This window comes from Pollachius pollachius, assembly GCF_949987615.1.
Source record: "Pollachius pollachius genome assembly, chromosome: 3".
Classification (NCBI taxonomy): Eukaryota; Metazoa; Chordata; class Actinopteri; order Gadiformes; family Gadidae; genus Pollachius; species Pollachius pollachius.
In genome coordinates, this window is record NC_136936.1 from 19,558,431 (window position 1) to 19,570,599 (window position 12,169).

General features: G+C 45.3%; 1 protein-coding gene across 1 annotated transcript in view; it reads right to left on the reverse strand.

Moving 5' to 3' along the window:
• The window catches only part of gucy1a2 (guanylate cyclase 1, soluble, alpha 2), a gene marked incomplete at both ends in the record, with an annotated part of 36,273 nt that overhangs the window by 21,301 nt on the left and 2,803 nt on the right, over positions 1 to 12,169 (reverse strand). The window contains 3 exons of the mRNA XM_079733476.1: positions 1,259 to 2,166; positions 8,154 to 8,269; positions 10,418 to 10,479. Coding sequence (XP_079589602.1) covers positions 1,259 to 2,166; positions 8,154 to 8,269; positions 10,418 to 10,479 — 1,086 coding nt within the window. The remainder of the gene's footprint in view (positions 1 to 1,258; positions 2,167 to 8,153; positions 8,270 to 10,417; positions 10,480 to 12,169) is intronic.

The following is a 12,169-nucleotide window of genomic DNA, read 5'->3' on the forward strand; positions in this document are numbered from 1 at the left end:
CCAAACAGGATGATGATGCAAGGTACAAAACGCCGGAGGAATAGCAGCTCACAGCTAAACAACAAAGAATCAGACATTGTAAAGTAATGGTAAGAACAAAAAGCACAACATGCAGAGAGAGAGCTGCAGAGAATATTTGGTGTTTGGAGGATTTTAGGAGAACCGGGGTTCAGTAAGGACCTCAGTAGGGGGGTACGGGGTTGTCGTCCCCTGTAAAACAGGCTCTATTTTGATGTTTTTTTATGGACTCTTGCACCTTATTTACATTCAATGTACAAGTCCTCATTGTTTACATTTTTATGTGAAACTCTATTAGTAGCAGTAGTTGTTAGAGATACTGTATCAGTATTGAGCAAATGCAGAGCACTTCACACGTCAAACATCTTTTGACATTGAAGCGCTCAGACAAAATGCACGCATCCCAAGAGGTGAGACGTAGATCTGCTGCTTGAAGGACATGCAGAGGACCCAAAACCTACTTTTGGTTTAACAATTCATATTATATTAAAAACTTGAACGCATGATCGGATGTCTAATTAATAGATCCTGGGCTATTTTCGTGTTATTGAGATCCGGGCTAATTCAATCTAAAACATTTGCGGATGTAGCCTAGAATGCCCAAGACAATCTACGCAGCTGATTCAAGCTAGATAACTCTTCTTCTGGCTCCTTACTAAGCATATGCAAACGCAAACTACACCATATGCAACAGTTACACCTCGCCTATCAATCTCAAATTTTCTGCTACCATTCAACATGTGTGTGTGTTCAGACAGCCTGCAGCCATCTATTCATCAATAAACGGCTGTGCACAGCCGACAACTGAGATAGATTTGTTGTGCTTGATGAATTGGAACCAATGACTGAACGCCTTTAAATGATGTGTTGTGACGCATCAATCACATCAATATGACTCTTGCAGTAGCACAACCAATCAACAAGCTAATTCCATCTGATACACTTCAATAAGAACTCAATAGGCGCACACAACGGTACGCTTCAATAGGTTCAGGTAGAATTGCTTCATAGTAAAGCCCTCACCAAGAACACAAGAATAACTTCCAGGTGCTAATCTATATTTTACTGGAATAATAAATCATACCAGCTTAATTAAAAATTTGCCGATTTAGCACATGTATTTCATCCAACTCAAGGTTTTGAAGGATTGAACCCTTGGCCTGTGGCTAACGGAGTAGAATGCATTGATTAAAATATACCTCTATTACCAATATAAAACGGTACAAGATGGCTGCTTTACCTTCTCCTTGGTGCCAGACTGTGTGCTGTCCGGCCTGGTGCGGATGGTGAAGGGCGACGCCAGCCGCACCAGGATGCCCTTGAACGAGGGCTCGATCTTGGGTGAGACGATCTCAAAGCAGTCCTTGAAGCAGAAGCTGCGGAGGGGCTCGATGCGGGCCTGCCTCCTCAGCCCCTCGCCCAGCTGCAGTACTTCCATGCGGGGTCCTAACACCAGGTGGAAGGGGAAGGCCCTGCAGAAGGTGGCCAGGCCGATGCACAGGTCGGTGGGGCTCGTGGACAGCGACAGGGGGGGTCTGCTGGGGGCGGTCCCGGAGGGAGTGTTTGAGAGGGCGGGGAGCGAGGCAGGAGAGGTCTCCCTGATAAGGAAGGACAGGCATACGGGGGCGGACGAGGAGGACGGACAGGGAGAGAGAGGCCATGGGGAGGAGGGGGGAGAGGTGCTGGGGGAGGGGGTGGGAGTCGGGGACTCGCCGCCGGAGTGGTCTGCGTCATCGTTCGGAGACAGGGGAGTGAGGGGCGGGACTTCCTCCACCCTGACCTCGGAGTGGAAAATTCGCCTGGCGACGGCTCTGATCAACCCCGGCATGACCAAGCCCACCACGGGGGCGGGGTTTAAACAATGGAGCAGGAGCATCTTCCCTCGGCCCTCGCTGTGCCCGACCCCGCCCACCAGGCGCACCTCCCTTCCTCGAGTCTCGTCGTGGGGGTCCTTGCACTGGAAGGAGGGGCTCTCGGACGAGGCCCTGCGCCCGGTGGATGTGCGGATGTGCTCCAGGATGGCGTCAAATCCGTTGAAGAAGTCCTGGAGGTTTCCCCCCACCGCCCGGAGAACCCTCTCATTCTCCTCAAAGCAGAGGCTGAAGAAGTCCTCGCCGAAGTGCTCACGCAGCTCACAGTACGGCACCCCTGGAGGGACAAAACACATCCAAACAACACTGACTCAGACGGTAGTTTCACTGTTAAAAGCTACGCGTGCTGAATATGGCTCAGAGAAAAGAAGCTAAAGACCAATGACGTGTCTGGGAACAACATTTAGAGCCAAACAATCGCCACTTATCATGTTGGTTCAGTATGTGCTAGATAGATAGTATCTTTCTTATCTCTGTTAGCATTTAGCTTCCGTTGCTTGGGAAAACTGTATTGTATCTGATATGTGTATGAGGACATACGAGAACTCGTGAGGATGTATAAGATAATTTCTGCGTGGCTTTGGATACATTAGTGCAAAGGGCACTTCAAAATATATAACAAATTAAAATAAATTAACTATAAACAAAACTCAAATACACAGTATACACATATTTGCAATGGAGAAAGTATTCAATATAAATCTACAAGCAAGTCATGCCAAACAAACCTTGAGGAATAAAAAAAGATAACCCCCTAAGAGAGGCCCATTGATGAACAAAGGCAATTAAAATTAACATGAGCCTACTACATCAATGTTGTACACACACACACACACACACACACACACACACACACACACACACACACACACACATACACACACACAGGTTGTTTGATGTGAATGAGTCAGGGAGCTGATCAAAAAGTCAAAAACACAATTAGATCTGTTTGAACATGGAACAGATACCACCATCACTTAGCAATCTGACCCCCACACACACACAAACATATGCCCAAAACAATATGCGCACGCACGCACGCCGAACACACGCACGCACAACACAGGGACAGAAGTGAGCAGTTGAGGTTGGATACTCCCTAATTGTGCGTCAAACGTCTCATGGGACAAAATGTCAAACATGCGACTAGCCCTGTATCGATGGCACACCCACAAGAGGGAGAATGACATGAGGGAAGACCTCCGGAAAAGGACAGATTTCTTTCAGTCGTCTACTAAAGACTGGACAGTATGTCACACTATTATTTGTCATTGATATTCAACACATTACTTTCTTAATAAGAATCAAGAACATTGTGTGGCACTTCAGGATATATGTGTGAAACATCAATCGGTTCTCATGAGCCGATTGAATATTGAACATCTTGAACATCAAACTGAAATCATCATCGCGGACATAATTTCCTCCAAATATATTTAATTTCTGTTAAACTAATCAATCAAATTCTATGATACGGTATAATATAAAACCAAATACAGTGTGTGCGTTGTTGGGTTGGAATACACATCGCCATACATGCCGAGTATTACGAACTGCTTGATTCGCTACTATCCGTTCGCTCATACGATTCTAATACAAGGGTGGACTCATCCCTCAATCAAATATTTCATTAACAGCAAGGTGGCACAGGCGTGTCTCTAGGATGCGTGGTCACGGCAAATGTGAGCCTGGACAGAGGGAACAGAGTTCTCAACCTCAGTCTCCTGCTTAGCCCTCTCCGAGAGTCTGTTCTGAGGATGGTAACCCAAAGACTGACGGACAAAACAACTGACACCCATGAGAGATGAAATGAGGGCCTCGCTTTGACACTATGTCTGTGAGGAAGTGCTTGCAGGCAGGAAATTTGGCAGACTAAAATATATGCTCTCTCCTTTGCAGAGGGATGCCTGAGCGGGGCAATGAAATGGGTAGTCTTGGAAAAGTGGTTGATGAACGTCAGGATGGCAGAGTTACCATCAGATGGGGGGAGACTGGTGCATTATTCCAGGGAGATGTGAAACATTTACATTACATTTACCTTTGGGGCATTTAGCAGACACTTTTATCCAAAGCAACTTACAATAAGTACATTTGTCATAAGAATGAAACCATGGATTGGTTGGGTCAGAGAAGGCCGAAACTGGGTTTGGCGGAGGTTGTTGTACATGAAGGTGGAACAGGCAGCGTTGAATGGGCAGGTGTCCGCATCCATGGTGGGCCAGAAAAGTTGGCTGAGAAAATGGTGAGTGCGGACAAAGCCTGGGTGGCAAGTGAGACACGTGGCGTGCCCATCAAAGGACTTGGGACCAAACGGAATCGGGGGCTAGACGATTTCTTGGTCGTGTTGATTTCCCTGAGCCCAGAGACTCAATCTCCCAGCTGAGGGTAGCAGCAAGGCATGCAGGCGGCATAATGGAGGTCTTGGCTGTGGGTATAGGGACAGGGACGCGGGATGGTTTCGTGACAACCAAATCTTCCGGGGGGGGGGGGGGGGGGGCGGTCCTGCAATCCATATGAGCGATCAGATTGCCATCGAGGCCCCTTGCCTAGATAGGGACGTCAAGCGACTAAGCATCTGTGCCCAGCTGCTGCCCCACCGGCTGGTCGATGAAGCTCTTGTCTGCTCTAGAATCGTGGATAGTCGTGAGAGGTAGATAATGGCTACGCTACCAGAGGGCGGCCTCGAGCAACAGTGGAAATGAGAGAAAGAGGGGTTGGCAGCTCCCAGGCGAGATGGACAAAACAGAGAAGAAGTGCCCAAGCTGACCGCAATACAGGCAAGGCCTGGTCTGCATGCGGTGGTCTCTCTCCTCAGGGGAAAGGCGGGCACGAACCAGTTGCGTGGGCTCCCGCTCTGGGTGACACGGAAACAAGGCAAGGCTGACTGGGTCTCGGAGGCAGCGAACGGGACATTGCTGATGGAAAGGGGAAGGACGACTGTGACTGAGAGGTCCTCTCCCTGCGGCGCGACCGTTCTGCAGATCTCACAGGCTCCGCCCTTGTGTGCGTACATCATGGAATCACTGGCGGTCGCACATTCAAGCCCTCGCCCGATTGAGTAACGACATTGGAGGGGGATAGAGAAGTGACATTCATGCCATGCGACTCCAACTCCTCTTCTACTCTGTAAATGCAGCTGCCTCCAGTCCTGGAATGACTGAAGGCACGAGAAGATAGGGGAAGGGCAGGAGGAGGAGGGAGGGAGGAGGAGGTTATCAAGGAGACTGCAGCCGAGGGAGTATAGAGCACAGATAGGGGAGGCCAAAGGACTATGTACCAAGCACAGGAGGAGGAATACACTGTACTGCATGACTCACCACATTCATGTGTGTGTGTGTGTGTGTGTGTGTGTGTGTGTGTGTGTGTGTGTGTGTGTGTGTGTGTGTGTGTGTTTGTGTACGATTTTGTGTGTGCATGCGTGCATAAGTGCATGTGTTTGTGTGTGTAAGAATGTGTGTGTGTGCCTGAGTGTTAAAAATAACACTTCACTGGAAACATAATAAATCTTGAGCAAAGAGACACAATAAGCGCAGCTAGAAAACTAAGGGCATGGAATGAGCACCATTAAGCACAAACAGCAACATGTACGCACATGCACGCACACTAACACGCAACACATATACACACAAAGGTAAAGCCACATCAGTCCTTGTCTCTCTCTCTCTCTCTCTCTCTCTCTCAAATCCTCGTCAGTAAAGGAAGATAATCAGGTGTTCACACATGCAAATCAATAATGCATATTAAGTCAAAACACAAGTGCATTCTCATGGGCATTTAGCCTAGCATGTAGCACAGGCACCATCAATCCAACTGCGAAACGTTGGGCAAGTGTGACCTGTTATGTGAATTAGACTAGGTTGTCTTCATGAATGAATTTGTCAGGAGCTGTCAATAGTGTACAGTAAATGGTGTGTTCCTGAATCCTCGGACGCCAGCCTTCCGAGTCGGAAGTCGGGAAATCTCCCAGCTTTCTTGCGGCATTTCTCGGGGGCAAGCCCCCTTTCTGTCTTCATCTCTCGGAATTCTGAGAGTAGACCGAGAGCAGTGATGACGCTCTCAACAAAAATGTTTGCGCCCGTGAAGAGATCTATCTACTTTGTATTTGACGAACAGAGAACCCTATAAATGCTCTGAGACCGGAAATTACGTTAAAAGTGCAACTCGGAAGGCTGGCGTCCAAGGATTCAGGAACACACCATAAAGCTGCAGTGGCTATAAAATATCATACAGGATAATACTGTAAAACACAGAGAACAACAGTTAATGTCATGAAGTTGACATGTGGGCTTCACTGTTTACTGAATCATTTACAGGTTTGTGCTAACCACAAATCACAATTGTAGGGTAATGATATGGTGTAAGAAGGACAACACATTCCGACATTTAACTACGTACAGTGGGGCAAAAAAGTATTTAGTCAGCCACCAATTGTGCAAGTTCTCCCACTTAAAAAGACGAGAGAGGTCTGTAATTTTCATCATAGGTAAACCTCAGCTATGAGAGACAAAATGAAAAAAAAAATCCAGAAAATCACATTGTCTGATTTTTTAAGAATTTATTTGCAAATTATGGTGGAAAATAAGTATTTGGTCACCTACAAACCAGCAAGATTTCTGGCTGTCACAGACCTGTAACTTCTTCTTCTTTAAGAGGCTGTTTACCTGTATTAATGGCACCTGTTTGAACTCCTTATCAGTATAAAAGACACCTGTCCACAACCTCAAACAGTCACACTCCAAACTCCACTATGGCCAAGACCAAAGAGCTGTCAAAGGACACCAGAAACACAATTGTAGACCTGCACCAGGCTGAGAAGTCTGAATCTGCAATAGGTAAGCAGCTTGGTGTGAAGAAATCAACTGTGGGAGCAATTATTAGGAAATGGAATACATACAAGACCACTGATAATCTCCCTCGATCTGGGGCTCCACGCAAGATCTCACCCTGTGGGGTCAAAATGATCACAAGAACGGTGAACAAAAATCCCAGAACCACACGGGGGGACCTAGTGAATGACCTCCAGAGAGCTGGGACCAAAGTAACAAAGGCTACCATCACTAACACACTGCGCCGCCAGGGACTCAAATCCTGCAGTGCCAGACGTGTCCCCCTGCTAAAGCCAGTGCATGTCTGGGCCCGTTTGAAGTTTGCTAGAGAGCATTTGGATGATCCAGAACAGGATTGGGAGAATGTCATATGGTCAGATGAAACCAAAATAGAACTTTTTGGTAAAAACTCAACTCGTCGTGTTTGGAGGAGAAAGAATGCTGAGTTGCATCCAAAGAACACCATACCTACAGTGAAGCATGGGGGTGTAAACATCATGCTTTGGGCTGTTTTTCTGCCAAGGGACCAGGACGTCTGATCCGTGTGACGGAAAGAATGAATGGGGCCATGTATCGTGAGATTTTGAGTGAAAACCTCCTTCCATCAGCAAGGGCACTGAAGATGAAACGTGGCTGGGTCTTTCAGCATGACAATGACCCCAAACACACCGCCCGGGCAACGAAGGAGTGGCTTCGTAAGAAGCATTTCAAGGTCCTGGAGTGGCCTAGCCAGTCTCCAGATCTCAACCCCATAGAAAATCTTTGGAGGGAGTTGAAAGTCCGTGTTGCCCAGTGAAGGCCCAAAAACATCACTGCTCTAGAGGAGATCTGCATGGAGGAATGGGCCAAAATACCAGCAGCAGTGTGTGAAAACCTTGTAAAGACTTACAGAAAACGTTTGACCTCTGTCATTGCCAACAAAGGGCATGTAGCAAAGTATTGAGATGACCTTTTGTTATTGACCAAATACTTATTTTCCACCATAATTTGCAAATAAATTCTTTAAAAATCAGACAATGTGATTTTCTAGATTTTTTTTTTTCATTTTGTCTCTCATAGCTGAGGTATACCTATGATGAAAATTACAGGCCTCTCTCATCTTTTTAAGTGGGAGAACTTGCACAATTGGTGGCTGACTAAATACTTTTTTGCCCCACTGTATATGGCTTATCCAATGTAATGGTGAAACCTGAAATTGACCCATTAATTAACAGCAAATATAGGTTTTCAATTGTCATTGATTTCACATAATTACAAATTCCGCTTTACTCATAATGTTTCTGCAAACATGGTATGGCTGTGCGCCTGCCTCACATCTATATTCATCGGCTCAGAGCAGTTCTAAAGGTTTGAAGGAATGGATAGATGGATGGTGGATGAATAGATGCACATAGTTTATTAGTAGTCCCAACACAAAATGTAGCCGTGCATTGCTTACCAAGTAGAGTGGCCATGTAGTGCAGAGTTCCTGAGATGTCCTCTTCTGAACCAGACTTTTCGAGATATGGGCACTTCTCCAGCTTGCACCTCTCATCACTGGCATCCTCTCTGCACCTTTGAAAAAGATACAAACCACAAATAAGTGGATATAACCCCTCAGTCACACAGACATTCCTGTAGATGCTATTTCACAAAGTTAGCAAATTAACACCTCCATAATCAAATCCTTCCTGATCCCTTAGATAGCAGTATAGTGGCAGTATAAGACACAACCTTGTTGAAGGAAGACATGGGCACAAACACACATGTTTCAAGTAGATAGCATCATGCAGAGGATGAAATGCACCACAGTAGCACAATGTTTACCAAAAGGGTTTTGTTCTGCATTGAGGTCAAATGTTCACAGAGTAATTGGGCAATGTGGGCCATGTGAACACCTCTTATGTGTGTATGTATGTGTGTGTTAGGGTTATGTTTGTTTGTCTGTTTGTGAGTGAGTGAGCAAGCAAATGAGTGAGAGAGACAGACAGAGAGAGAGAGAGAGAGAGAGAGAGAGAGAGAGAGAGAGAGAGAGAGAGAGAGAGACAGATGGAGTGATTATCCACAGAGCAATATTTTTCTGAATACAATAGACCCCCCCACACACACACACACACACACACACACACAGAAGGAGAACGTGTGAAAACAGGGTGGTCTAGATTTGGAAAGAGGACACTAGTCTCTAAGCGGAGCATCAGGAGCATGTGAATAGAGGCTATAAAAGGAAAGAAGGGAGAAAAACATAGAATTGAGCAAAGAAAAAAGGGGGACACATGCCTGTTCAATGTGTGAGTGTATTTTAGGACCCTCCAACACATAAGCTCTGCATTTCCTCAGCTGAACCTGCTGTGAAGGCAATGGTGGCCCATTGTAAAGAAAGATATATTGTCTACAGCATGTCTTTTTTTCTGGATGGATGTGCACACATCAGGGTCTGCACCAATAATGTGTACTTCATGACAGAAGTGACCATGCTGAACATATACACCAAGGCTCTGCAATCTCTAGTAGATACACGGTAGTACAACTATGGCGATTGTACATCCTCACAATGATAGCAGGGAGTTACCATCAACAACAGGGTTATTTGAATAATTATAATTATTTGAACTTGGAAATACACAGTGAAACTTTACCATCAGTGTGAATATAATTATTAGCCACACCATTCATATTTACAGTTTAATATGACTTAATTGCATAGGAGATATACCACTGAATATTTGAATAATATTTTCTCACATAATAAATTCCATGGTGATCATTACTCCAGTTTTGCTCCTATGAAACCTAGGTTAAGAGTTTCCTTACCTGAATGAGCTGTATGTAACACATGTACTGTACAATCATAATATTACAATGCTTTGTCATCAGAGATTAAGGAACACAAGTCGCAAAACTGGCTTCTCCATCAACAATGAGAGAGCCAGTATGCTCTCCTTGAAATTTCCGTTTCGGGGGTCGTAGCGTTTGTTTTTGTTATGGGCTGTGTGTTATGATTCACTATTCTCCAAGTACCCCAGCTTGTCAGATATGAAACAAATTGGCACACAAACACAGCTTGCAGCGAGCAAGCAAACAAACTGGACCAACTGGGATTTTACCAGATTCTACCTGAATTGAAAAGACTCGATCTCATGACCAGAGTCGTGCTAAAGCACGGGTCCATCTCTGAGTTGCATTTGAAAGATGCAAACAGCTAGGATCTCAGAACGATTTCAGGGTGGGTGCCACCTGAGCTGGTTTATGGTTTACAAACAATCAATAAATTGCAAACAACTACATTACATGATCAACTGACAGTGTAGGAAAGCTTATTGCTTGTCAGAAATAGAATAATTTTGCTTGTCTCAAAATATGATGTTGTGCTTGGCTCGTCTTGCGCTTGGCAACCAACCTGAGCTTCGAGTCTGGTGAGGTGGGGGTGGATGAAGAAAACAAGAAAACATGATTTTTGGACTTCAGAACCCATTTTAATCATTGGACCTTTAAGTTGTCATCATATTTGCCCTTCGATGGTTTCTTCATATCCATCAGAGGGCTACTGCAGGCGTCGACATATTAGGATTAGCATCATGAATCCCTTCCAGACTGTGTGGATAAAGGCTGTAGCAATGCATTCAGCTTGACTTGTAAGAGCTACAAGGGTCAGAAAGAGAGCCGGGTGGGGAGTGCACGAGATAACAAGAGAAGGTAAGAAAAGAAAACTAGACGCATCACCTGATCTCTTGTTGTCTGTAGAACTCGAGGGTTCTTTGGAGAGCCTCCTGGACAGTCTGGGTCTGAAACAGAGAAAACACAGACAACTGAATATCAGACACATGGGGACACACTAAACAATGAGGACAACGTGTCAGTGTCGTCATGCCTACATAGACGTGTGTGGGTGCATCTGTGGATGAATCAAGATGTGAACAGTGGGTATCTGCACACCTGTCTTGCCTTGCCTGTGGCAGGTGCAGCGGAATGTTAGGATGAAGACATAAAGTCCCTGACAGCTGCAGGGTTAACGCCCCGCTTTAATGCGGCGGTTTGATCTGTTTGTTCTTCCTCAGAGCAAATGGTTTTCTTCTATCTGTCTGTTGATCTAACGGATTGAAACGTTGCAAAACTTTGTTTAATTTTCACAGCTGCAGGGAGGAACCGGGGGACAGATTTTGGACAATCTAAGACACTCCCATGACATACATAAGAGATTCATCCTGCTGCTTGGAAAAGAGTATTATATTTTTTAAATTGATTTTCAAAACTCTGAAATATTAGTAACATTAGTAAAGTCTTGATTAATAATAACAATGAGTATATCCCAACCAATGGAAAGTTAGAAACATAAAAACACTGAGTGGCTATTACTTCTGCATTAACCTTTTTTTTATCTAACGTTTGCGTGTGTGTGTGTGTGTGTGTGTATGTGTGTGTGTGTGTGTGTGTGTGTGTGTGTGTGTGTGTGTGTGTGTGTGTGTGTGTGTGTGTATGCATGCATGCGTGCACTCATGCCTCCTGTAGCCGTTTCACTTTGAGATGCCGCAGCCAGGGAGGGCCGATCCAATGTGATTAACAATAATGCGACTGAAATGCATGTCTGTAGCAGTGACAGCAGAACACAGTGTACCAGCTGGAGAGGTCACACCACGGTCTCAACCAACTACTAGCAGAAACTGCACAATGTGGCCAGTGGGGGGGAGTACACATGTGTTTGTGTCTGTGTGGACGCGCGTGTGTGTTTCAGAGAGAGAGATATAAATATATAAATATATATATATATATATATATATATAGAGAGAGAGAGAGAGAGAGAGAGAGAAGGATAAAGATAGAAGGAGCTGTTCTTAAACAGATAGAGAGAGAGAGAGAGAGAGAGAGAGAGAGCGAGAGAGAGAGAGAGAGAGAGAGAGAGATACAGAGAGAGAGAGAGAGGATAAAGATAGAAGGAGCTGTTCTTAAACAGATAGAGCGAGAGAGAGAGAGAGAGAGAGAGAGCGAGAGAGAGAGAGAGAGAGAGAGAGAGAGAGATACAGAGAGAGAGAGAGAGGATAAAGATAGAAGGAGCTGTTCTTAAACAGATAGAGCGAGAGAGAGAGAGAGAGAGAGAGAGAGAGAGAGAGTGAAGGAGGAAGGGGTAGAGTGAGAAATAAGGACAGAAGGAAACTGTAACATCAGACTGCACTCTTGCACGTGGTGCTTTAAAGACAGGTTATGTGGATGTAAAGCAGAATGTCCTCCGTTCTTTTGCTAAAGGTTATGGTTAGCAGAGCGTTTAGTCCCCATGCAGAGGATACATTTACCTGCGCCACCAGTCGCCCATGCTGTGTCACTTGGTGTTTTGAATAGAGGCTACTGAGAGGCTTTTTACACAAGCACTGCTGACAGCGGAAAGTTGCATAGCAACAACAAGAGCTAACATGGGGTCTCCTCATCAGCGGCTATGGTGGTATTCAGTCTTACCAGTCAAAATTAAATAGAAAAGGAGAT